Source organism: Myotis nattereri, assembly GCF_964212035.1.
Source record: "Myotis nattereri genome assembly, chromosome: 9".
NCBI lineage: Eukaryota > Metazoa > Chordata > Mammalia > Chiroptera > Vespertilionidae > Myotis > Myotis nattereri.
The window spans coordinates 4,830,064-4,854,970 of NC_138084.1; the positions used below are offsets into that span (position 1 = coordinate 4,830,064).

Consider the following 24,907-nt stretch of genomic DNA (forward strand, 5'->3'; position numbering starts at 1 on the left):
TCCCTGTGTGGATACTGGCCCAGAGAGGCCGAGGCGGCGGCCCAAGGTCACAGAGCGGGGCCTCCGGGTCTGTCCTGCATGGCAACCTCCCTCAAGTGGCGTCTCCCGGGATGCGGTCAAGTGGGCTGGGGGACCCCAGGCAGGAGGCCTCTGCCTGGGAGGGCAGGCCTGTGATGAACACACCAGAGCTAGGTACCCCCTCCCACCAGCCCAGCAGGCCCTCCCGAGACACAGGGGCACGACCGAGTGCCCCAACCGGCGGCAGCATCACGGCGATGCCACAGCCACCAGGGTCCCGCTCCCCCGCCCCAAGGTGGGCGCTGAGGCCCGAGGGTGGACGGGAGTTGAGATCGCCAGCCATTGCCTAGGTCGCTGCCTTTCTTCCTCGAAGGGCTAGGACCCTGCAGAGGGGCGGGCTGAGTGCCCGGGGCAGAGGGGCTGCAGGCTCTTACCTGGGTGCTGGCTGGCCCTGGAGGCATAGGAGGAAGTGGGCCCAGCGCCTTTTGAGCCGTTGGCCCAGCCCCGGTGGCAGTTAATGATTATCCTGCCGCCTGTCAATATGGATCACAGTGCAGCTCGAAGGGCAGCACACCCTGGACTGTGCCCGGGCAGGGGGGCAGCGCCAGGAAGCATCAGGCCAGGCCCGTCTGCCCTTCCGGTGGCACCAGTCCACAGCCCATCGCCCTCCTGGCACCCTCTGCCCACTCGGCCTCTGCCCCAGGTGTCCATGGCCAGCGAGGACCCCGGGCGCACCAGGACCCAGCTTCCACCCTATTCACACGGTGCCATGCCTCCCTCACTGCGAAGGGGACACAGGGACACACGGGGAGCTGGGGGCACTTGCGAACCAGAGGGGTCTACAGATGGCCCTAGCGAGGTGAGGGTGCTCTAAGCCTGTGCCTCAGTTTCCCCACCTACCTCAGGGCAGTGCTACTGGGGAGTGGGCAGGGCGGGGCGATCGGAGCAGCCCTCTTCCTTGTTCTCAAGAAACAAGGTGTGTGTGGGAGGTGCGGACAAGGGTCACTTTCCTGACCCCGTGAGTGTCTCTCCGCTGCCGCCCCAGTGCCCCTGCCCTCCAGCACCCTGTAACTGGACCCAGGACAGAGGCTCCTGCCACTGGGGATGGGGGGAGCAGCCCCCAGAGGCCAGCCTTCCAGGAAGGGCCTTACTGAGCCCCCAGTCCTTGTACGCCGGGCAAGGAGTATCAGGAAGGAGCTGAGGCTCAGAGGCCGGGGGCAGCAGCCTCGGGTCACAGGGCAGGGCCTAAGCCTCCCCGCAGCCCTGTGCCCGGTCCAGTACCCTCTCAGCCGCCCCCTCACACCTGGCCCCAGGTAAGGCCGGACGCTGGGCTCTTGCAGGGATGCAGCCAAGGAAGTACTCTGGGCAAGGAGGCCTTCAAGGGCCGCCCCGGGGCCTCTCCCCTCCACTCAGCTCCTGCCATGTGAGAGGTGGGCCAGGGTGGCAGGCCCCTGTGAGGGTGGTGAGAGGAGCCCAGGGTAGCAACTCTGATCCACTGGGTGGGGTGGGTGGAAGGGTGGCAAACCCTGGCGGTGACAGGGGAGGTGCTGGGTGCAGAGGTGGGAATCTGGGTGCCAGCCAAGGCCAAGGCTGAGGCCGGGACAGTGCAGGTACGCAGAACAAGGGGCTGGCGGTGGGCAGTTTATTCCACGTCATGCAGACACTGACCCACACGCTCAGGCGATTAAAAATCATACATTGAACCACACGGCGTCTTTCCCCCCACGTCCCCAGAGACATAGAAAGACACTTGGCTGAGTGGGGTCGGGGTCCAAGGGTCCAAAAGCCTCCGTCCTGGGCCCAGGCAGCCGTGGGGGCCCAGGTGATGATGTGGGTCCCGGTGGTGGGGCAGTGTCCTTTCTCCCCAGAGAAAAGTGCAGAGACAGGGCCGAGGCCCAGGCAGGAACCCACTCCCACTGCGACGCAGCAGGCGGGCCAGGCGCAGAGTCCTTCCGATCCTTCCTGAGGGCCCGGCCTGCCAGGCTGTCCACGCTCTCGGGAGGCGCGGGAGCCGAGGTGCCACCGGCTGGCTGGGCCTGCTGGGCGGGCCGCACCCTGGAGTCCGGCACCTGGCGCTCAGTCCTGGGCCTCCGACCGCCACTTCTGAGTGTGGTCCTTGTGTGCGTCGGGGAGGATCTGGTTGCGCATCCCCCCGAGAAGGTTGGACGTGGCCTCCGTGGCCAGGATGAGGGGCCTCACCACCGTTGGGGGCAACTGGCGGATCACACCGCCCACAGCACCCGTCAGCCCCTTCTGCTCGTGACCCCGAGTCGCCACATCACAGAAGGTCTGAGCCGTGTCCAGGAGGCCCTGCGGAGGGGGGAGGTCAGTGCCGGGTCACGTGGACAGTGGGTGTGGGAAGATGGGGAGCAGGCTGGGCCTCCTTACCTCTCGAACGGTGTCGTAGGCCTTGGCCACGCCCTCCCGGAGGTCAGCTGGTTGCTGGCCCTTGCGCCTCCGCACCGAGCGCTTGTCCTGCAGGGAGCGGGTGATGGGGGCCGCCGGGGACAGGATGTCGTACACCGTCTCGGCTGTGGCCTGGGGAGCACAGGGGACACCAGTGAGGAGATGTGCACAGGGCAACATGATGGACCCCCAGACCCTAGTCCAGGGGCCCCCTCTGCCCCTCCTCCACACCCGTGCTTTATGCCAGGGCAGGTGGCCTGCGTGCCTCCTCAGGGCGGCTCCTTCCCACCCAACCTTGACTGATGGTGCCACACTCCAGCTCACGCCCTGGGGTGGCCCTCAGACGCTGGCTTATCCCTCCAGCCTCCGCTCTAGAGACCTGCCCCTGCCCTCATGGGCTGGACAGCAGGGCACAGGAAGCACCCTGATCCCCAGCTTCTGCACGCTCACTTGCCATGACCACCCACCATGCCTGCCCATCCAGCCCCCGTCCCACAGGGACCACTGCAGGAGCTACTGCCCACAGGACAGCTCCCTGGGCCCACCAGGGCCTAGCAAGGTGCAGGGCCGGCATGAGCCAGGGCTCGTCTTGGGTCTTACTTTCCAGTCTGCAAAAAGCCCCCTTCCTTTCCTGTCAAGACTTGGCCACGAGCAGAGACCCAGTGGGCTACAAAGACGGGGGCACTCAGCCTCCTGCATGGGGGCCGCAGTTGGCTGGGGCGACCCGGCTGTGGGCCTCAGCCAGACACTCGCCTCTCCCGCTCTGTGAATGTTCCTCAGGAAATGTTACACACACCCAGGCTACCCACCGTCAGCAGAGCTTTGGGGACGGCATGGGCCACCACGGCAGACGCTCCCGCCCTGCACAGCCAGGCGCCGCTCACCTGGATAGCCTGCACCAGCCGGTTGCTGAGTTCCAGGGCAGCAGAAGCCGTCGACGAGCCAAAGGAAGCTGCCCCCCGTTGCAGCCCCCGCATGAGGCGCCCGTCCTTCCGGTACTGCTCGATGGGCAGCCACAGCAGGTCCCGGAACCCTTGGACTGGGGAACAGGGGTCATCAGAGGTGCCCGAGGCTACAATGCCCCCACCTTCCTCCTCTAGGGCCTCCCCTACATACTACCAATGGCAACGTCTAGGGTGCCCAAGAGTGTGGGCCGTCTCCAGAGTCCCCAGCGCCAGACACTTACAGAGCTGGACAACTGAGTGCATGGGGCCCACTCCCCGCAGCAGGCCGGGCAGCTGGTTCTTGCGGATGTCCTGCAGCCACTCGTTGAGAGCGTAGCCCAGCACCTTGTCCACGCCCAGGAGCCTGGGAAGGGAGAGGAGGAGGGCAAGGTGGGGCAGAGCCAGACACTGAGAGGTCACAGAGCCAGGAGGACCTGAGGCACCTCAACTCCCCATGTTACCACCCAGCCCTGTGTCGGGGGTGGGGGGCTACTGCACCCATTTTACAGAGGAGAAACTGAGGTCCCAGAAGGTTGATCTCTTGGCCAAGGCCACACGGCCAGTCAGAGACACAGCAAAGGGACTATCAGGGCCCCGGAGAGAGGCTGGGGGTGCTAGAGCGCGAGGCGGGCTCACCCGTGCCGGCAACAGAGTCGCTTTAGCTTCAGCTCAGAGCAGTTGAGCTGGGCCAGGCCAACGAGGAGGCCAGTGAAAGTGCCCTGGGGAGGGAGAAGGGGTTCGGGTTTACACGATGGGGCACAGGGACCTGCCCAGCCCACAGGAGGCCGACTCAGTGGCTGATGGTGCCTGGATGCAAGCCCTGGCCTCCTGGGCCCCAAAGAACAGGCCACACCTGAGCAGAACGGGGACCTCCTCAGCCATGGCGCCTGACGGCCCCACTCACCACCTGGTCCATGCTCATGTGCTTGCCGTGGTAATCCAGCCAGATGGGCACCTCAGATGTGAATCGAAACTCCCTGGGGATAAGGAGCAAGGGCCCTTTAGTCGCTGACCTGGCCGGGTGCAGCCCGCCCAGGCCCAGCCCAGGCCTCACCGGAAGTAGATCGGCTGCTGCTCGGAGGAAGCGCCTTGGCCACCACCTGCGGCCTCCTGGGTGTCGCTGGTCTCCACGCCCTCGGGCTCCCCTTCCTGGGGGCTGCTCCCCTGGGCTCGGGTCTCAGGGTGCGCTGCAGACGAGACAGACCAGGGGTGGGCCCAGGGAGGCATGGCAGCAGGAGACCAGGACCCTCCCCTACCAGGTCCAGCCTCTCACCCTCGGCCGAGGTCTCTGCCGGGACCATGGGGTTGATGCCCGCCGCCACGCTGGTAAAGTAGTCCTTGAGGAAGAGCAGAGCGTCCTGTGGGGCCGAAGTGTGGGGCACAGGTTGGGCTCAGGGGCTTGGCAGCAGGGGGCTCACGTCAGCCTGCCCCCACCCAGCCACTCACCTGGTCCACGTTGAGCCGCAGGGGCATCAGCGAGACCCGGAGACAACACTCGGGTGCACTGGGGTTGGTCATGGGGACCACGTGCAGCGCTTTGATGGTGAGCTGGGGACAGAGGGTGACCCCCCAGGCTGTTCCGTCAGCTGAGCTGGCCCGAGCCGCGCCACCCTCCCACGCTCCCAACAACCCAGGTAGGTGTGTGTGCATGTGAGCTCCCATGGGAACAGGTGGCCCATCCCTGCCAGCGCGCGGCGCTGCCCACAGTACCATGTTGGAGTGGGTGCGCCGTGGCATCCGCTCGCTGGTGTACAGGTACAGGAACTTGTTGATCTTGGAGGAGGGGAGCCGGTCCCGGATCTCCAGCTCCTGCACGATGAACACCTGCCGGGACAGCGGCTGCTCCTCCAGCTCCTTGTCTGGGGCCACGGGGCCTGGGGCCGGCTCCACGGGGTACACCTCATGCTGGAAGCTGACCTGTGGGGAGGATGGAGCCCGGAGCCAGGTCAGCAGGGCCCGGACACGGACAGAGGGGTTCACCCCGGGCCCCTCCTCTCCCAGCCACCCCCCTGCACACAGCTCCATCTCAGACCCACGCGGCTGCCGCCAGGACATCTTTATGTGGCCATCCCACAGGTGTTTCAAACCCACACGGTCAAAGTGACCTCTTGGCCTCCTCCCCGAATCTATCCATCTCTGTTCCCACAGCCTTTCCACCTGCCTCGTCACCCTAAGCATAGACCCTGGTCCAGCCCTCACCCTCCAACCTCTCCATCACCAGGGACGTCAGCTTTGCATCCTCAAAACATCTGTAAAATTCCCTCCACCAAGTAGTTCCCATGGAGCCCTGGCTGAGTGGCAGGGATGGGATGGCCTGCTGCTGCCCCCACCCCAGCCAGCCCCTTGCACCCCAAGCCCCCAGCTCACCTTGCTGAGCTGGATCTCCATGAAGACCTGGTGCTGCCTCCCGCTGCCCCCCTGCATGCGCCAGGAGTTCTGGGGCCGGTTGGGACCAGAGCAGCGAGAAGGGGAGCCCCTGGGGCCTGTGAGGCCAACTCTTGCCCTGGGAAGAGGGACAGGGGACAAGCTGACACAGGGAACATCCTTTCCTCACCCCTCCTCTCTGAGCAGGCCTTGCAGCCTGTGTGGGAGACCCTCTCCTGGGAGGTGGATGGGTAAGGAAAGAGGAAGAACCAGGCCAGGAAGGTGAGGACGGTTCAGGATTACCAGCTGCTGAAGGTCAGGGCTGGAGCCCCGCCCAGGCCCCATCCCGGGGGGGGGGGGGTGGTGAACCCCATTGTCACAGCTGCCACCTGCTCTCTCTCCTTCTTACCTGTGACTGGGGTGGGGGCCAAAGTCTCGACCCCCATAGAGATGCCAGACAAGGGAGACCTCACGCAGCACCACACGGGTGCTGGGCACTGGGAAGTGGGCAGGCGCCCGCAGCAGGTCGGTGCTGCCCAGCGGCCGTGAAAAGTGCCCGTCCTGCACGGTGATGGGGCCTGGATGCAGCTGCGTCACCACGGGCTCCCCATCCAGGGGCTGCAGGGAGGGGGAACACATGTGGCAGAGATGCCTTCCCCAGGCCAGGCCACCCCCACCCGTTCCTCCCTCTTCACATCTCTCTTCCTGTTCCCGACAGAAGCTGACCCTCAGGGGTCACTGTCCCCAAAGCCTGTATCTGAATACTCCATTTAGGATGGAGCTGAGTGTCCCTTGCACCTGCCAGCCTTGTCTCCCTGGACCTGGGTCTTGCTTGCATGTGACATTCCCACTGGTACTTGGGGGCCCGGAGGTCAGCACCCTTGCAGCCAAATGGTCCTCCTCTCCCTCCCGCTAATCACCTGCCTCCTCCCCCAACTCTGACGCCCCAGTCCCCTGCCCAGGACGCATGCCTCTCCTCCTCTGGAAGCCCACTGCCTCCTGCCTCTCCCATGTCCTGCCCCTGCCCAGCTTGCCCACCGCGTACCGGGATGCCCAGGCCAGGCGCATCGAGGATGCAGAACTCGTCACTGTCCAGGGTGTCTCCATCCCCCTCGTTTTCCTTTTCACCTTCCTCGGCCTCTGAGCAGGACCCCAAACTTCCAGCAAGGACCCCCACAGGGGGTAAGGGCGGCTGGGCCCCACCCCGTTCACCTGGGAACAGGTAGACCGACACGGGAGAGGCCTGGGGGAGCGTGCCACCTGTAGGAGAGAGGCTGGTTTGGGGGATGCCTGACACGGTGCTGATTGTGTCCGGTGCCCCCCCGACGCCCCGCCCCACCTGAAGACTGGGCCAGCTCCCGCAGGCTGCGCTCGGTGTCCAGGAGGGCGTCAGTCAGGTCCCGCTGGTTGATGAGGGCCGTCTCCACTGGGGGGCATGAGGGCAGGGAGGCGGGGCTCTCGGAGAGCTGGGCCAGGCAGGGGAGGAGGGACGAATGAGTGCCAGGAGGGAGAGCAGGCCCCAGGGCTCCCCCCAATGCTAGGCCCCTGGGGGACCACGGCAGGGGAGGGGCCAGGCAGAGCTCTGGTGGCCTGTGTGGCCAGGCCTCACCTGTACCTTCTGGCCGGCGATCTCAGTGGGGCTGGGGGGCCGGGGTGGGGGGTGCAGGTCGCCCGCGCTCGTTACGTACTGCAGCAGGTTGACCAGCAGGGCACAGGAGTCGGCACAGGTGTGCATGTGCACCACGTTGTTGGAGCAGCGCAGCTCGAACAGCGGCTGGCTCTGTGGGGTGGGGCAGGGGTGCCATCAGCCCGGCTCTGTCCTCTCCACACACAGATAGGACAGGCTTGGCCTCCCTGGGGTGCTCAGCCTGCCCGCCACCCGCTGAATGGATGAGCACACTGAGCCCAGAGAACGAAAAGGGCTTGGCTCTGGGCTGCCCAAGGAAGCGGATGCAACCCCCTGAGAGAAAGGCTCCATGAGCCGTCTCCTTTGCCCTGGGCCCCGGCCAGGCAGGCAAGGCCTGCCACCTCCATTCTACAGACGAGGAAGCTGCCCAACTCCCGTGGCCCTGCCCGCAGCTGCCCTCTAGTGGCGGGACTCACACTGGACACCCAGGATGGGCCGGCCCTTCCCAGGAGAGCAACCCCTGCAGCCCAGCTTGGGAAGGGCCGGCAGTGACCATGACCTGAGCCAGGCCCCAAGCAGAAGCAGAAGGGTGATCCCCTGACGGCAACCCGGCCCGCCCTGCGCTGGCGCCAGGGACTCTGGGAAAGGGCGCACTCACCAGTTTGCCCTCGGTGCTCCCCTTCCAGGTTTTGATCACGAGCTCCAGGAGGTCAACATCCAAGACACAGACATAATCTGAAGCAGAGGAGAGGAGACATTCCTATTGGCTCCTCCACGCAGCCCGACCCGCCACCAGAGGGGAGAATGGGGGCTTGTGCGTGTGCGCATGGGGGTGCTGAGAACGGCCATCAGGGGAAGGACACTGGCGGCTGTGTGTGTGGCTGGGGGCCCGGGCCTGCCCACCTCGCCGCAGATCCAAGGTCTCCACCTCACACTTGTCGGACAGGTACAAGGCTGAGTCGTCGAGGATGAACCTGGTGGGGAACAGAGCTGAGAAGGGGCCAGGTGCCCAGAGACAGGCAGATGGACACCCTCAGCAGGTCCCAAGCCCACAAGACGCTAGCGCTGGGCCCTCTGGCCGTGGTGTTACCTGCACTATGGGGAGAATGCACCTGGTCTCCCCGTCCCAGGCCCAAACTTACTGTTCCCCAAGCACTTCTAGCTCCTCCGCCTCATCTGGGCCTCACAGCAACCCTGGGAACGAAGGGTCCTGTTTTCCCTCCTACAGTCATTGTTCTTTTAAAACAAGTCCTTATTTTATTTTATTTTTTTAAGGGGAGAGACCAAGGGGATCTCTTGTGCCTCCATTCCTCTAATATAATCTAGTTTTTAAAATTTATTTTATTTTATGCAAGTCCTTCTTTTAGTGGCAACATAACATAGCTCCTTTAAAATAGTTTAGAATATAGCAATAAAAAAGACACAATCCCTAATTCCTAATCATAATTCCCAATCCCAAATTCTGACACACATCTCCTTCCAGTGTTTTCTATGAAGCCACACAGAGAAGCACAGATATTTTTTTCATTAATTTTTAGAGAGTGGAAGAGAGAGGGAAAAACAGAGAAAAATATCCATGTGAGAGAAACACATCAATTGGTTGCCTCCTGCACACGCTGACCAGGGCCCAGCTGGGGAGGAGCCGGCAACCAAGGTATGTGCCCTTGACCAGGATCGAATCTGGGAATCCTGTCCGCAGGCTGACACTCTATCCACTGAGCCTAACCAGCCAGGGCTACATGTGTTTTATATCTTACTGTTCTCAGTAAACACTGCCATGGCACTTCCCCATATTTTCAATGTTATCCTTTAAGCGACTTTAAAGGTTGGATGGGCCATGTTCACGGACAGGCTGTAATTTGCCGGCATGTGGACTGCAAGTTCTGACTGTTTGAGTTGCACTATGGAAGCCTAGTGTTCCACCTGTCATATCCTTATCCCAAGACAGCCCCCAGCAGGGGGGTCAGCAGATCCAGGAAGGCGGGACCAATTGTGAGGGAAGGATCATGACCAGAATGTACAGAGGCTCAGAGAGTGGCTGAGGACACACAGCAGGTAGACAGCATCCCGGGGGAGAGGCAGCTGCAGCCCAGCCTGGGAGGGAGGGGCTGTGTACCTGAGCAGGAAAGTAGAGGTGTCCATGATGATATTACTGGAGAGGGTGAAGGTCTCGGCGGTGACAAGGACACGCACAGGGAGGTAGAGGGGCCTGGGGGAGACAGTGAAGCTGGGGCAGGCTCCTTACACACACACGAGAGCCTGCCCCCGCCCTGGCACCCAGCCCGCCCAGCCTGAGTACCTGTAGTCCATGGCGCAGGAGAACAGGTGTGTGTGGAGGACGGTGATGACCGTTGGGGGCAGGTAGCCCAGCACGGGGTCATCCAGCACATCTAAGAACTCCAACAGCTTTGGGGACCGAGGTGGGAGAGGTGGTGAAGATAGGGGGGCCTCTTCCCTCCTCTAACCCTCCACCCAGTACGGCCCAGCCCCATGCCCATGGCACCGCCTCCTCCCAGCCTAGAGACCTGTCTGTCCATGCCACGCTTGCTCACCTGGGAGTGCCAGCTCTGTTCTGGCAGGGTTATGTAGTGGCGTAGGGTAGCTCTGGACAGCCGCAGTGTCACCAGGAACTCCTGGGGGTGGGACGCAGTCAGCAAGCAGGGAACCCAGCCCTCCATGCACCAGGCAGGCAGTTGCCCCGGCCAATGGGTAGGCAGAAGCAGGCGTGGCTGTACCTTGACATTCTTCTGGGGGTCCAGGTGGATGCGCACAGCAGCGGACAGCATGTGGGGGGCCTGGCTCTGGCCCTTTCGGCCTGAGGCTCCCCACTTGGTCACCCCTTCCTCTGATGGATAGATGGTGGGGACCAGCTGGGCCGGAGGAGTAAAGCTGGGCAGCTCCAGGTGGATGGGCAGCAGGTAGTCATCCACGGTTGCTGGGGAGGCATCTGGTGAGCCCCCTGCCAAGCGAGCTGACCGCCCACTCCACCCAGGGACCATATCCTCCTGCAAGCCCCCACCCCTGCCCATGGACCCTAGAGACCCCCTGACGACTGGCCCACAGCCGCACACCTCGGTGGTAGAGTGTTGCCTTGTCAGCCTCCAGGCTGAAGTAGCCGAGCCCAGGCTGGCCTCGGTACTGGGAGACGCTGAAGAGGGTGCCTTGCTCCACATCCAGCACCAGCTCCCCGTGCACAGCCTCCAGCGGCCTCCCGCCTTCGTCCTGCAGGCAGAGCATGTGGCTTGGCCTCAGCAGCTGCACAGAGCAGTTCCCACCCCCTCAGGTGTGAGGGGTCTCCTGGAGCCCTGGCCTAACCAGGATGAGCTCAGCATCTACCCAGACTTCGCTGGAGGCCCAGGGCAGCACTTGTCTCTTTTGCCAGAGGGGAAGGATCACCCGACCAGCCTGCCTCCAGCAGCATGTGGTGCATTCGGACCCCTTAGCACGATGCCTTACACACAGGAGGTGCCAGTAAGCGGCTGACAGGGTATGATGGTGGTGGTGGTGGTGGGGGGTCAGGTGAGTGCTTCTGGCTGGACAGGCCCCACCAGCCCCCACTGGGGCCTGATTCCCACATTCCCAACTCAGCGCTGCTCACACTGGTCTTGGTCTCCTGCCAGTGGGAGCTCTGAAGCCAGGGGCTCACCTGCCCAGGTCTGCCCTCACCTTGGTCTCACAGAAGGCTGTGACCCGGCCCTTCAGCACCGTCAACAGCGTAGAGAAGGAACTCTGGGAGTGAGGGCTTGGGGGCCGGGGGGCAGCCTGCGGCGTGCCTGATGCCCCCACTGAGAAGAAGTGGGCATCCTCTTCGTCCGAGTCTGAGTCTGGGGTGAGATCAAGGAGCCGCATGGGAAGGAGCCCTGGAAGGGCCTCCCCAGCCCTGCCCAGCTTTGGGGGCCCAGGACCCCACCGGATGTCCCTCCTACCCAGCTTGAAGGCAGACTTGCACATCTTGAAGTTGTCATGCCAGAAGCCCGAGGGGCCTGGGAAGCCAGGAGGGTGAGTGGCAGGGGCGGAGGCAGGGGTGGGAAGCAGGTCAGCAGGCTCCCACATGAGCAGGTCATTGTTGATCCTGAGACAGGCAGACGGATGGTGGCTGTCAGGGAGGCCCAGCCCGGCTCCCTGTCACCTCGGCCCCCGCCCCCCCCGCCCCCCGCCCCCCCGCTCCCCCGTCCACATCGCCACCTGTTGTAGAGGCTCTCATAGACCTCCTTGCTGGGCAGGAAGACGTGGGCGCTGGGCAGGACCACTTCCAGGCTGCAGCGGGACAGGGCCAGCGCCCGGCTCTGGAAGGCCCTCATCTCTTCAGGGTCTCCAGGAATCACCATCTACGTGGGGAAGCGGGAAAGGCCTCTGAGAGACGCATCCTCACCTCCTATCATTCATTCTTTCTTTTCCAACATTTTTTTAAAATATGTTTTATTGATTTTTTACAGAGAGGAAGGGAGAGGGATAGAGAGTTAGAAACATCGATGGGAGAGAAACATCGACCAGCCGCCTCCTGCACACCCCCCACTGGGGACACGTGCCCGTAACCCAGGCACATGCCCTCGACCGGAATCGAACCTGGGACCCCTCAGTCCGCAGGCTGACGCTCTATCCACTGAGCCAAACCGGTTTTGGCCTTTTCCAACATTTTTAAATCTAATCATCAGCGGAGGATGTGTTTGATTTTAAAGAGAGGATGAGGGAGGTGGGGAGAGGGAGAGAAAAACATCAATCGGATGCCTACTCTATGTGCCCTGACTGGAATATTGAACCAGCAACCTAGGTATGTGCCCCGACTGGGAATCGAACCTGCAACTTTTCAGTGTACAGGACGATGCTCCAACCGAGCCCACTGGCCAGGGTCATCCCTTCGTTCTCATTGACTCATTCACGTGAGCCCCTCTCTGCTAGGGTGACAGCCGTTTCGTGTAAAGTGCTGGCCTCATGCCAATCCTTCTCTGAGGCCTCACGTATGTTAATTCCTTTTTTCTCAGGACAGGCCTGCGAGAGGCCACTGTGCCCACTTTCTAGATGAGGAAACTGGTTCTGCCCAGCACCCATGTCCTCCAAGAGGTTAGGCAATAAGCTGAGATGACAGGGCCACTGAGCAGCAGAGCCTGGATTCAAAACCAGACGTACCCCTCATCACCTTCAGAGGAGAGGACCCCAGGCCTAAAGTACACGGCCAATAAGGGACGGGGTCCTGATCTCCCAACTCTGCCCTCACTTCCAGGCCCCCCGAGCTGGCATGCTCCCGACTCCCCATCAACACGAGATGATGGCAGAGACGAAGTTCTCGCCGGTGCTGGGTCACGTCACCTGGTGCCCCAAAGCAGTCCCTGCCCCCGGCCCAAAGCCACCACGTGGCTTCCACAAGACGCAGGGTCCCAGGCCTCACCTCCTCCGTCTCGTACATGGTCCTCTTGGAGGAGAAGGGCGAGGGCTCGGGATCCTGCAGCTCACACGGACTCTCAACAGACAGCTCCAGCTCCTCCTTCTCTGGGGCCACTTCCCACTGTGCACTGTTGACCTGGGGGTTCAGGGTCAACACTACCCTGCCGGGCACAGGCCTGTCACTGGTCTGCAGGGCACCCCTGGCCCCTGATTCCAAGTGGCCTCCCGCCACCCTCAGTCGCAAAGCCCCACTTACTGGGGCAGAAAGTACGTGTGACCAGAGCCCTTGGGATCTAGGGCCTTGGAGACTCGCAGGCAGGGGACAGGTGGCTTCTCTCCATCTTCGTAGGTGCCTGAGGGGCAAGGGGAAAGATAGGGGGTCACTCTGCCTTTCCCCACTCCTTCCCCAATGCCAGGTGGAGTCCGAGGTGCCTGTCTCATGCCCACGGTCTGCAGCAGGACAAGGAAAACGGGTCCACTCTTTCTGCTGCCCAGAGCAGGCCCGACAGGCAATACCGGTGCCCAGAGCTGGTGAGGCCGGGGCCCAGGTCTGCTCCCATGATCCAGCCTCTTTAGCCCTAAGCCTCTCTCTCCCAGGGCCTGAGCCCCTACCCCACACGCTGTTTCCCAGGGGCTCTCACCGTGGAGGTCGGAGCAGGTAAGTTCCAGGCGAGTGGGGGCTGGGGGTCCAGGCCCGCTGCTCAACTCCGACCGGAACTGGGGCTCACTCAGCTCCAGCCGCAGCAGCTCAGCCCGCACAGCCTGGCCTGCCCAGGGATCCCGCTCGGGCCGCAGGTCGGCAATGGGGAAGTGCAGCCGAAGCGTGGCCCGGGGTGCCGACAGCTGCACCACTGTCTCCTGCTTGGCAGCTGGCGGGGACTCCATCTGTGACAGGATGTGGGGGTCATGCTGCCGCCGCGGCCCCCAGCACGGTGATGGCGTGCGGGGGGACTGCGCCCCACTCCCAGCCTCAGCTGGGCATCTTACCAGCAGGCCGGCAGGTGGCTCGGGGGAGGTACTGGTGGCCAGGTGTAGCAGAGCAGCGAGCCGGTCCAGGGTCCCCAGCTCCAGGTCTGCCTGGAAGTCGGCCAGGGCCAGGGCCAGTTCTGAGTGGCAATGGCAGGCAGCTGTGTGCCGGGATCGGCTCTGAAGTTGAGGGTATTCAGGTCAGCAAGGGCTGTGGGGTGGGTGAGGGCAGGATGGGAAGGGGTCCCCTTGAGCAAAAACAGAACACAGAGCCCTCCCAGCTGTGAGAAGAGCTGGGGCTGGGGACCCTGGAGACCATCACCACCTGCCGGAGGTAGACGATCGTGCTTGCTTAATAAAAGCCACCCAACATTCGCCGCCCCAGAGGCCAGCAGGGCATCGCCATGACGAGCCAGGGGAGGGGCAACCAGGCTAAGAAAACAGCATGTACAGGTCCAGATGGATTCAAGGGCCCCCGGATGGGGAGGCATGCTCTGCTCGGAGCACAGGAGAAGGGTAGAGGGAAGGAGGTACCGGGGAGGCTGGGGCTGGGGGTGTGGTCAAGGCACCATAGGAAACAGTCAAGGGCCTTTAGGCCTGGAGGCAGGTGGGTTACCTTGGGCAGACGGCGCAGGGTCTGTGTGAGGCGCAGGTGGGCACAGGGCTGAGCCGAGGCCTGGGTGTCCTGCCTGCTGGGGAAGCTCAGGATCTGGGATGGGACATGGGAGGCAAGAGGCTGAGGCCAAGCCCTGGCGTCCACCTCGACCTCCAGGCCCTGACCGCACACACCTGCCTTTGGCCCTCACCTCCGTGTACTCGGGCTCTGCAGCGCCCCTGGGCCACAGACACTCCAGCACTTCGAGCTGCCCGAAGTGCACGTCCGTGCTGGTGGTCCGGCGGCCCCGGCCCGTCTGCAGCTCCCAGGACAGCCGCACGGCCGTCCCCGTCAGCCTGCCGGGAAGAAGCTGGACGTCAGGGGGGGGCACGGCAGGGCTCAGGGAGTCTCTCCTCAGGCCCCTGCCTTGGGCTTGTACCGGACATGGCTACAGGGACAGGCCCTCTGGAAGCGCGGTCGGAGATGGTGGAAGTCACGGGAGCTGAAAGGCCCATCCTTGGCAGCATCAAACTCGGCAAAAAAATGGGTGGTGAGGTCAGGTGGTCCGGAAGACGGGGCGGGTGTCTCAAGCAAGGTCAGGGTCATGCCCCCCAAGGTCATCTTCAGTAGTGAGTCAGGGCGCATGGTGTCCGGACGGGATGTGAGGGCCGTCTTGCCTGAGGGGACAGAGGCTTCACCAGGGGCTCCCCAGAGCTCATGGGCCCAGCTGGACCGTGGCTCTGGTAGGACGCTTGCCAGGCAGGCGAGACATGAAGCTTCGTTACTCCAGGTCCTGAGCCCAGGCTCAATCAACCCTCCAGGGAACGGGGAGGACTGCAAGCAACTGGGAGCACTCAGCCCAGTACCTGACACACACAGGATCTCAATAAACATCGGCCAAAACACACAGTCCGGCCAGGCAGCTCTCCCTACCCCCATTTCATGGAAGGGGAAACCGAGTCTGGGAGAGCTGAAGTGCCCACCAAGACCACTGACTCTAAAACCCAGGCTTTGTCCACTGCACCACCAGAGGCCCCCTCTTCCAGTTCCTCCTGCCCCTGGAGCACTCACCAGCTGGGTTGCCCTGGAAGGAGAGCCGGCGAGGGGTCATGTAACTGTGCACAGAGGAGCCCAGGTCCACGTCGGAGAGGGAGCGCTCAGAGAGGGCCGAGGCCACACTGCTCGTGAGGCCCGCCATGGAGAAGAAGAGGTCTGCGGGCCAGGCAAGGGGTCAGGGACGGTGGGCTTGGCACCGACTCCTGCACCCACACTACTCCACCAACTGCCGGGTCAGGCCCCACACCCACCATTGCTGTCCAGGTTGACAAGGGGGTTGGTTAGGGGGTCTGGGCTGAGGGGCTCAGCCACCACCCCTGCCTGCAGCTGCTGGTTCAGGTCCTGTTCAATTAGCCACAGGTCCTCAGCATCTAGCGGCCGGCTCTTGTTCAGCTTGTCGACCAGGGACTTGGAGTCTATAAGGGAGGACACTTCCTGGTGTCAGTCCAGCCCGGCTGGCACTTCTCCAACCATCCATCCCCAGGACTGCCCAGCGGCCTCACCTGCAAGGCTCATGGCACCGAGTAGTTCCTGGAGCTGCTGGAGCTGCCGCGGGGTCAGGAGCAGGTGCAAGAAGCCCACCTGCCCGGCCACCTCCAGCTGGGGGCAGAGGGAGCAACCATGGGGCGCACACCCGCCAACCAACCCCCTGAGAACCACTACTAGCTGCGCTCATCCTGAGGAGGTAGGAAGCCAGTTGCCAGGCTAAGCTCTCACCAACTAGCTGTGACCCTTGACCTCTCTGAGCCTCAGTTTCTCCAGTTGCCAAGAAGGCAGTAACCTCCCCCATTCAGCGACCCCCACCTTGTCACAGGGAGGATAAAAACTGCTGAGCATTCTGGAAGGAGCACGCTCCCTCCGCCCCGAGGGCCCAAACACTCACCTTGGGGCCTGGGAAAGCCTCGTTCTGCTTCAATTTCACTGTCAGCTCCACGTACCCTGAGCAGCTGCCGATCTGCAAGGGGGGATCTGGGGATCCTTCCTGGGAGGCAAGAGGATGTAAGAGGGGAGGGGTCAAGAAGATGACATCAGAGCTGGTCAGAAGGGATGGAGGGGCAAGGGGTCAAGGGCACCGAGGGCAGGGACTGGAAGGAGACAGAGACTGTGGGATCAGAGTTGGCCCACCTGTCGGGGAAGCTCCTCGAAGCGCAGGCAGACTCCCGCCAGCTGCAGCAGCTTGTGCAGGAAGGCAGGAGGCTGGTGAACATCCACCGGGGGCGCCTGGCTTGGGTCTCGCACTGCCTCGTCACAGTATTCTAGTCTGGGGAGCGTAGGGTCAGCCTTTTCCCTGCCCACCCCCCACCCCCGCCCCCCGGTGTGGAGCCCCTCTGCCTGCCCAGCATTCTGTTCTAGGGGTCTGGGGTCATGGAGCTGCCCCACCACAGCCACACCATCCTGCACCTCCACGGCCAGTCCTTGCTCCCCAAACCTCAGCATGTAACCTGATCCCTGGCACCCCCTCACCCCTGCCACTCTGCACCTTCACAGCCTGGACTCACTCCCGCCCACCTCCCCCTTGCTGTGGCCACTGCCCAGGCTCACCCATATTTGCTCTGCCACTTCCCAGGAGCCTAGGCTGGGGGTGGGGTCAGGGCCAGGGCCATTTGATAGCCCCTCACGCTCCCTCCCCCTCATGCCAGCCCACCGGCCAGCCCACCCCTACCTCTGCACATGGACTTCCACTGCCACACCGTGCTCCCCGTCGCCCGGTGAGTGCTCCACCCTCACGACAGTGTCCAGGAAGGTCACCTTGATCCTTCGCAGCACTGAGGGGTGAGAAGGGGGTCTCAGGGCAGGCAGAGCTGAAAAGGGCAGGCAGAGCTCTCCCATGGGGTCGCGCAGCGGCCTGGTGGGGCCTGCCTACCAGTCTCGATGGTCTGGGCGAACATCTCCAGGCCCTCCAGGGGTTGTGGTGGCTCGGAGGGCTCAGGCAGCCCATCCCGCAGGCACTCCTGAGCCAGCTGCAGGCTCGTGGTCATACATGAGGCCCAGCTCTGCGAGTCAGCAGGCCCTGGTCCTGCGAGGAAGCCCGGTCAGCTGGAGCGCCCAGGCCCACTCCCACCACTGGCTCTCCCACTCCTGCCCCAGCCTTACCCTGCCCTCACCTGGGCCATGGCGGGGCTGCAGGGTGAGCTGGAGGCCTGACACGAGGATGGTGCAGTGGTCTGTGAGCAGCGCGGCCCAGGGCACGGCTACTTCGATGGAGCCCACAAAGCCTTCCACCAGCTCCAGCGGCGACTCCATGGACTCCAGCACCTCGTTCACAGACTGCAAAACCCCGGGGGCAAAGCTGGCTCAGGAAAACCCACACCGGCGTCTCCCGGCCGCTGTCTCCCCTGCCTGTCTGCTCTACCTTGGAGAGCAGCCCTGCTCCCCGAGAGCCCCACATGCTACCCACAAGGCCCACCTTTGCTCATGCTGATCCCTCCTTGTGGCCCAATCACTGCATCACCTAATGTGCCCAATATTTTAAGCCAGAGGAGGGGGGAGCTGAAGGATGAGGAGGAGAAAGCCAGGAGGAGGGGCTAGAAGATGGCGTGTTCCAGGCTTGGGAGCAACACATTTACTAGTAAAGGCCTGGCAGGAGGTGCAGTGGCACCCCACGAACTCTGGTCAAGCAGACACAGCATGGGCCTGACCTGAGCTGAGGGGATGCCCCCCAACTCCAAACACGTGGTGTAGCAGTACCTCTCTCTAAGGCCCAGGTGAACCCCCTATGCCCACCGGTGGGGGAATAGTGTCCCTGGGACCCTGGCCTTTCTCCTCATCCCATCTCAGGGTCCCCAGGCTTCTGCTGGGGTCTTCAAGGTAGGGCTGCAGGCGGAGCAGCTGGGAGGGGCTGCTATTGAACAAGCACCTGCATCCCCCCAGGGTGAAACTAGGTAGGAACCAATTCAATCCCACAGGGCTGGGTGGGGAAGGAGTGTTTCCTGGGACTGGAAGCAGGAAGAGGCAGCTTAGCGATGGATCGAAAAGGCTTCCTGCACTGGGACTCACAGGCAAGCGGCTACTGGGAGTCCCCGCTCCCCGCCCCCCCCCCCCAACTCTAGGTTCAGGGGACCTCACTCCACATGCACTCAGGAAGACCTGCCTACCTCTAGAGCCCAGCTCTCCCTGCCCAGATTGCACTGTGCCCAGCCAGAAAACTGAGCAGCCCTTGCCCCCATGCCCATCCAGTGCCAGCCCTGGGCTGGTGGCTCCTTTGCAACTTTCCAGGTCAGCTGAGCTGAGTCACCGCCCCCAGACTCAGGTCAGACCCAGACCTTACCTCTCTCCAGCTCCCAGCATCTCCCCTGCCGGCTTCCTGCCTGGGGCCAGACCTCTCCCCGCTGCCCTGGGGGCTTCCCCCCAGATGGGGAGGCTAATCTACAATCCCCTCCCCAAACCTGACCCTCCCACTCTCCCCAAAGCAGGAAGTAGGCAGCGCGGCAGCAGTCACACGAGGTGTTGATCAACACAGGCGCTGACGCGGTTGTTGACATCCACATCCGGAGGCGAACCCAACCCACTGGGCCCAGGACTGCAGGGTCAGGAGGTCAGGGGGCCTTCCCCACAGGTGTCCTCGGCGGCTGCGCACCCCTGGCAGTCTCCTCTGTCCGGCTGCATGGCTGCCACTCTGCCCCTACCCTGGCCTGGCCCTGCCGGCACCCCTCGTCCTCCGCTCTGCTCCCACCTCACCCTCTCCTTCGTCCTCGGCACCATACTCCTCCAGTCAGGCCCCAGCCTCAATGTGCTGACTCCGGGGTCTCTCCGCCAAGTGACAACCCTCCCCCCAGCCTCAGTCTCTCCTCCTGAGAAGTGGCCGCAAGGAACCCCTGCCCGCTCTGGAGGCGACCAGCCGGGTCCCTCTGACGCCTGAAAAGGGCCGGACTTCCACGACCTCAGCACGCCCAGTACCTGGTCCCTCGGCCCGACCCCTTCGCCGGGAGCCTCGTGTCGCCGCGGCCCGGGGCCCCCCCACCGCCCGCGCCCCCGGGCTCGGGCCTGGCTCCTCACCCAGATCTCCAGGTGGATATCCCGCAGGGCAACGCTGCCCTTGTACAAATCGAGGCTGAGCTGGTCCAGGCTGAGGTGCTCCTGGAAGAAGTGACCCAAGTAGTGGTGCAGCAAGTAGCGGCAGACGCGCTCCTTCACACAGTTCGACCATGGCCACAGCCATCGTGACATCTCGGAGACCGCCGAGCCCCGGCCGCCTGCGCTCGCCGCCCGCCGCCCGCCGCGGCTGCTGGGTTCACTGGAGCCTCGGGTTTGCCCCGCCGCTTCACACAGCGCCAGGCCGCGCCCCGGGGCGCTCGGCCACGCCCCCCACGCGCCCTGCAATTGGTCCTTGCAGAGGGCGAAGCCTACTGATTGGCCGAGGGGGGCGGAGCCTTCAGGCGCCAAAAAAGGACTGGGTGCTCTGCGTGATATAATGCTCCCAATCTAGATTTACGCCTGCGTATAAATTCTAAGTGGGAGGACCTTTAACCTTCCTGCTACAGGCTCCCGGGGAAGATTTGGAGGTGCCATCCCCGCAGAGGAATGCGCATGTGCTGACTCTCCCAATTACTTGAAGTTGTTGGGTACGACTTAAAGGGACAGTGTCTCATAAAACTTCGTAGAAAGCTTCTCAGGGAAATAAAGTCAGTACGAGAGCCCCAGCACGGTAGAAACAAGTAAACAAACATTTGCATTTACAAAACGCTTTACCATCCTTTATCTTTTCAACCCGAATAACAACCTTCTAAAGTAGAGAGCATATAAAAGAAAAAAATAAAATAGAGAGTATAGTCACCATTTTACTGATAAGAAAATAGACATAAAGGTTGCTGCGAGCGCATCACCAAGGTCTTTTTCCACTCCTCCCACGAAAAGCTTGGCAGATTTACTGACCCGCCCTTCTTTCTCCAGGTGGTCAGAACTCCATTCCCTCTTTGGAATAATAATAGTTTTTTTCATATTTCTAATCCAAAAAATAAATAAAGAATGGATTCTAAGTCCCTTGAGTAGGGGGGTCTATTGTTTTTGCACAGCTGGTGAACAAAGAATGGTTTTTCCATGTTTAAATAGTTGGAAACTATGTAAAATTCACAAGCCAGTGTTCATAAATAGCTTTAGTGCAGCGGTTCTCAATCTGTGGGTCGCGACCCCTTTGGCGGTTGAACGACCCTTTCACAGGGGTCGCCTAAGACCATCCTGCATATCAGATATTTACATGACGATTCATAACAGTAGCAACACTACAGTTATGAAGTAGCAACGAAAATAATTTTATGGTTGGGTCACAACATGAGGAACTTTACTTAAAGGGCCAGAAGGCTGAGAACCACTGCTTTAGTGGGTCCTGGCCAGGTAGCTCAGTTGGTTAGAGCATCCTTCTGGTAAGCCAAGATTCCAGGTTTGACCTCCTGTCAGGGTACATAGAAGAAGCAACCAATAGATGCATAAATAAGTGGAGCAACAAACTGATGTTTCTGCTTCTCTCTCTTTCTCAAGTCAATAAATACATTTAACATTTTTCTTTTAAAAAACATTTTAGTGGAACACAGCCGTGCTCATTTGACTAAGTACTGTCTAAGGCTGCTTTCTTGCTCCACCAGCAGAGTTGAGTGCCTGAGACGGAGGCCTGCAAAGCCTAAAGGATTAATTTTTTGGCCTTTAGCAGAAAAAGTTTGCAGATTCTTGCTCTACAGGGTGGGTCAAGCAACTGAGAGGTACCCAGAGGTCATTGTAATTCCACTTTAGCCTTGCTAGGGAGATGTTCTTAACTGCAATCTAATGGCAAAAGCCAGCCTGAAGCAAGGGCAACTCCCTGGCCAAGGGGCAGAGACCTGGATGCCAGTCCGAGTTCTATGCGGCCTCAGGCAAGTCACTGCTCCTCCCTGAATCTGTGAGCCGGTTTTCTCCCCTGTAACCCGGGATTGGGTGAGTAGGAGGGAGGACTCCGGGAAGGGATTGAGGACTAGCCTCCAGGAGAATTTTGGGAGACACTGGGAAGGCCCCACTCAAGGAGGCAGGCTAATAGGATGGCCACTTGGAAAGTGCTTATAGAATGATTCAGTAGATCTGCCTGTCCCCAATGACAGGGCAGGGGCACTGCTGTGTTCATCAAATGTTTATTAAATTGATAATAATAAAAATAATGCCTTAGCTGGTTTCACTCAGTGGATAGAGCGTCGGCCTACGGACTGAAGGGTCCCAGTTTCAATTCTGGTCAAGGGCACATGCCTGGGTTTCAGGCTCGATCCCCAATAGGAGGCCTGCAGGAGGCAGCCGATCGGTAGTTCTCTCTCATCATTGATGTTTCTATCTCTCTCCATCTTCCTTCTCCTCTGAAATCAATAAAAATATATTTTTAAAAACTAGACATTATGAGTTGAGCCTGTGTGATGTCCTGGGCTCTGGGCTTGTCCCTGCACTTGCATTACCTCATCGGCTCTTCACCACTGCTCACAGAGAGACGCTATTAATATCCCGTCTTACAGGCGAGGAAAACAGACTGCGGGCCTAAGTGCCTGTGGGGCGAGGGATGAGCAAGCCTCGCCTCTCCTCCCAAAGGCAGTGGGAATAGGAGCGCATATTCCGAGATGAGCGAATGTTGTCCTTGTGTCCCGGCCAGCGGGGACGGCCACTCCCTGCAGTGGGGATTGGGTGCACCAAGTGCAAAGGTGGCAGACACAGGACCATGCCCAATATTTAGGCCCCGAATCTGGGGCAGCAGCTTCTCCAGGTCGGCTTCTCTCTAGGGAAGCTGCACTCACATCTGTCTCTCATTGTAACTTGACTGGGAGCCACAGCTGTCTCTTAGAGGGGTGCCTGTGAGCTGTGAATCTATACCTCATCTGATTCCCTCTATGGCAGTGGTTCCCAACAGGGGGGCAAATGCCCCACGGGGGGGGGGGGCAATTTGGTTTTTAAGGGGGGCAATTCGAGAATGCGTTATTAACAGTGATTTTTTTTTGCATTTCTTATGGTTCTAGGGGCCTCATATACAGTATGTAAATATATATTGTGACATATGTATGCATTTCAGTTCTCTATTATATGTTTTGAAACTTTATTTGCTATTTTTCATATCACTTCATATTACTATTTTTTTTTAACAATTTCTTAGTGATTTCTTCCTCAGTACTTCAACTTCCTTTTCGTTCTTTTGTTTTTCTCTCTCATGGAGGCCGTGTTCTTTGGAAGCTTGTTTAGACCAAGTGAATGGCCTTTTAGGCTTCCTCCAGGTGAATAGGAGCTCACTTTTTGAATGACAGGAATTATATGTCACAGGGGGCGGGGCATCAGGACTTTAGGGATGCTTACGTGGGGCGTGGGAGGAAAAGGTTGGGAACCACTGCTCTGTGGCCAGGACAGTGCAGTGTCTGCACCACAGCGGAGCAGACAGGACTCAGAGAGGCACAAGGCCCTTCCTGCCGTCTCCCCAGACACACAGCCTGTGAACTCCCCAGAAATCAACTCCAAGACATAAAGATCCCACAGCCTGGCCCGGGCCTGGAGTAGGAGCTGAATGTGAGAATGACAAATACTCCCCAGGTAAAGGGTGTGATCGTCTCTCAGGAGGGAAGGTGGCGTTGGGGTACACATAGGGGTGTTTCTGGGAGGCAGTTCCAGGCCCTGCATTAGGGAGCTTTTATTGGACAACTGGACCCGGAGAACTCAAGGGGTCTGAAGAAAGATGAGCCGACGTTCCTGCCAGAGAAAGAAAAGGGAGCGGGCCAGGCCTCCGGGGCTCCTGGGGAGGCTCTCCCTTCCCCAGGCAGGGCACACCCTGCAGGAGCCCCTCTGGGATTCCCTCAGCGAGAGGACGATGGGTGTGGAAGGGATCAGAGAAGAGAGCTGGGGGCTGTGACTTTGGACTTGGTCCAGGGTGGAGGACCTTGAATTGGCATCTTGTTTAAAATACACATAACAAATTTTACCATCTTAACCATTTCTTATCTTGCCTGTAAATCCTTACCTGAGGACATTTCTCCATTGATTTCTAGAGAAAGTGGAAGGAAAGGGGACAGACAGAGGGAGGGTTTGGTTATCTCCTGCATGCACCCCGACCAGGGCCAGGGATCAAGCCTGCAACGAAGTAAATGCCCTTGACTAGAATAATGAGATACTAGTACATCCCTTGACCCGAATCGAACCGGCAACCCTTCAGTCCTAGGGCTGATTCTCTAACCACTGAACAGCCGGCTACGGCATTAACCATTTCTAGTGTATAATTCAGTAATGCTGAATGTATTCACATTGCGGTGCAACCAGCCTCCAGCACCTTTTCGTCTTGCAAAACTGATTCTCTATATCCATTAAACAACAAAATGAACGACTGTTATGGGGTAAAATAAAGTGATATCTCAATAAAGGTGATGCAAAAGATTTTCATCTGCAGCTCCCAGGTGACATCGTGTCTGCGTTGAGACCCAGCTCAAATGCCACTTCTTGCAGGAAGTCTTATGTCTGTCCCCACCCTCAGTCCTCCGGTCCTCGGGGCGAGCACCCCTCTGTACAAAGCACCAACCCCCCACTGCCAGCCTGACACCGAGCCCAGGACATACCCTGCGGGCCTGGAGCTGACACCCTCCTGACAGGCTGGAGGCTACGGGGTCTTTTGGTGATGGCCCGTGTGACCTTGGGCAAAGCCTTCCCCTCTCTGGGGTTGGGGTGGGATCTACTTGGCTGTGGGAGGCTCCCTGGGCTCGCCCTCCCCGTGCTTTCTCCTTCTTCTTTATTGATTTTTAGAGAGAGAAACATGATTTGTTGTCTCACTTATTTATCCATTCATTGGTTGATTCTTTTTTTTAAAATATGTTTTATTGATTTTTTACAGAGAGGAAGGGAGAGGGATAGAGAGTGAGAAACATCGATGAGAGAGAAACATCGATCAGCTGCCTCCTGCACATCTCCTACTGGGGATGTGCCCGCAACCCAGGTGCATGCCCTTGACCGGAATCGAACCTGGGACCTTTCAGTCCGCAGGCCGACGCTCTATCCACTGAGCCAAACCGGTTTCGGCCATTGGTTGATTCTTTTACTTATTTACTTTTATTATTGACAGTATTACAGATGTCCCCTATTCCCCCCTACTTTGCCTCCCTCCACCCATCCCCCACCCCACCCGAGGCCTTCGCCACACTATTGTCTGTGTCCATGGGCTGTGCAAATATGCATATATGTTATTTGGCTAACCTCCTCCTGTCCCCTCCGCCCACCTTCCCTCTGAGATCTGTCCGTCTGTCCCACACATCCATGTCTGGACCTATTTTATTCATCAGTTTATTTTGATCATTAAGTGAGATCATGTGATACTTGTCTTCCTCTGGCTTATTTCACTTAGCATAGTAATCTCCAGGTTCATCTACTCTGTCACAAAGGGTAAGGGACCATTCTCTTTTATAGCTGCATATATTCCATTGTGTAAACGAACCACAGCTTTAATACTGCTATGAACATAGGGGTGCATATATTCTTTCTGGTTGGTGTTTTGGGATGCTTAGGATATATTCCCAGAAGTGGGACCGCTGGGTCAAATGGCAGTTCCTTTCTTAATTAAAAACAAAATATATATATTTT

The 24,907-nt window shown here is 60.1% G+C and overlaps 1 protein-coding gene across 3 annotated transcripts; it reads right to left on the minus strand.

Annotated features, from left to right (window-relative positions):
- Nucleotides 1-1,646: 1,646 nt before the first annotated feature.
- ATG2A (autophagy related 2A) lies at nt 1,647-19,525 on the minus strand (the record flags this gene model as incomplete). 3 transcript variants are annotated; one of them, XM_081098982.1, is made up of 41 exons in its annotated part: nt 1,647-2,328; nt 2,407-2,556; nt 3,309-3,463; nt 3,611-3,732; nt 4,005-4,087; nt 4,273-4,345; nt 4,423-4,555; nt 4,642-4,726; nt 4,815-4,916; nt 5,079-5,285; nt 5,736-5,871; nt 6,142-6,350; nt 6,778-6,992; nt 7,072-7,198; nt 7,348-7,512; nt 8,018-8,094; nt 8,263-8,333; nt 9,476-9,568; nt 9,659-9,765; nt 9,912-9,992; nt 10,095-10,294; nt 10,431-10,581; nt 11,026-11,183; nt 11,286-11,431; nt 11,545-11,687; nt 12,746-12,902; nt 12,998-13,094; nt 13,383-13,626; nt 13,729-13,887; nt 14,324-14,416; nt 14,514-14,658; nt 14,742-14,979; nt 15,374-15,514; nt 15,610-15,774; nt 15,862-15,958; nt 16,242-16,340; nt 16,484-16,619; nt 17,022-17,124; nt 17,223-17,375; nt 17,464-17,626; nt 19,355-19,525. In XM_081098982.1, 41 exons carry the CDS (start codon nt 19,523-19,525, stop codon nt 2,095-2,097), a joined length of 5,784 nt encoding a protein of 1,927 aa, XP_080955108.1. In that variant the 3' UTR covers nt 1,647-2,094. The 3 variants fall into 3 exon arrangements, with proteins under 3 accessions (XP_080955108.1, XP_080955107.1, XP_080955106.1); XM_081098981.1 differs by having other exon boundaries at nt 7,342-7,512; XM_081098980.1 differs by having other exon boundaries at nt 11,026-11,431.
- Between the last annotated feature and the right edge of the window lie 5,382 nt (nt 19,526-24,907).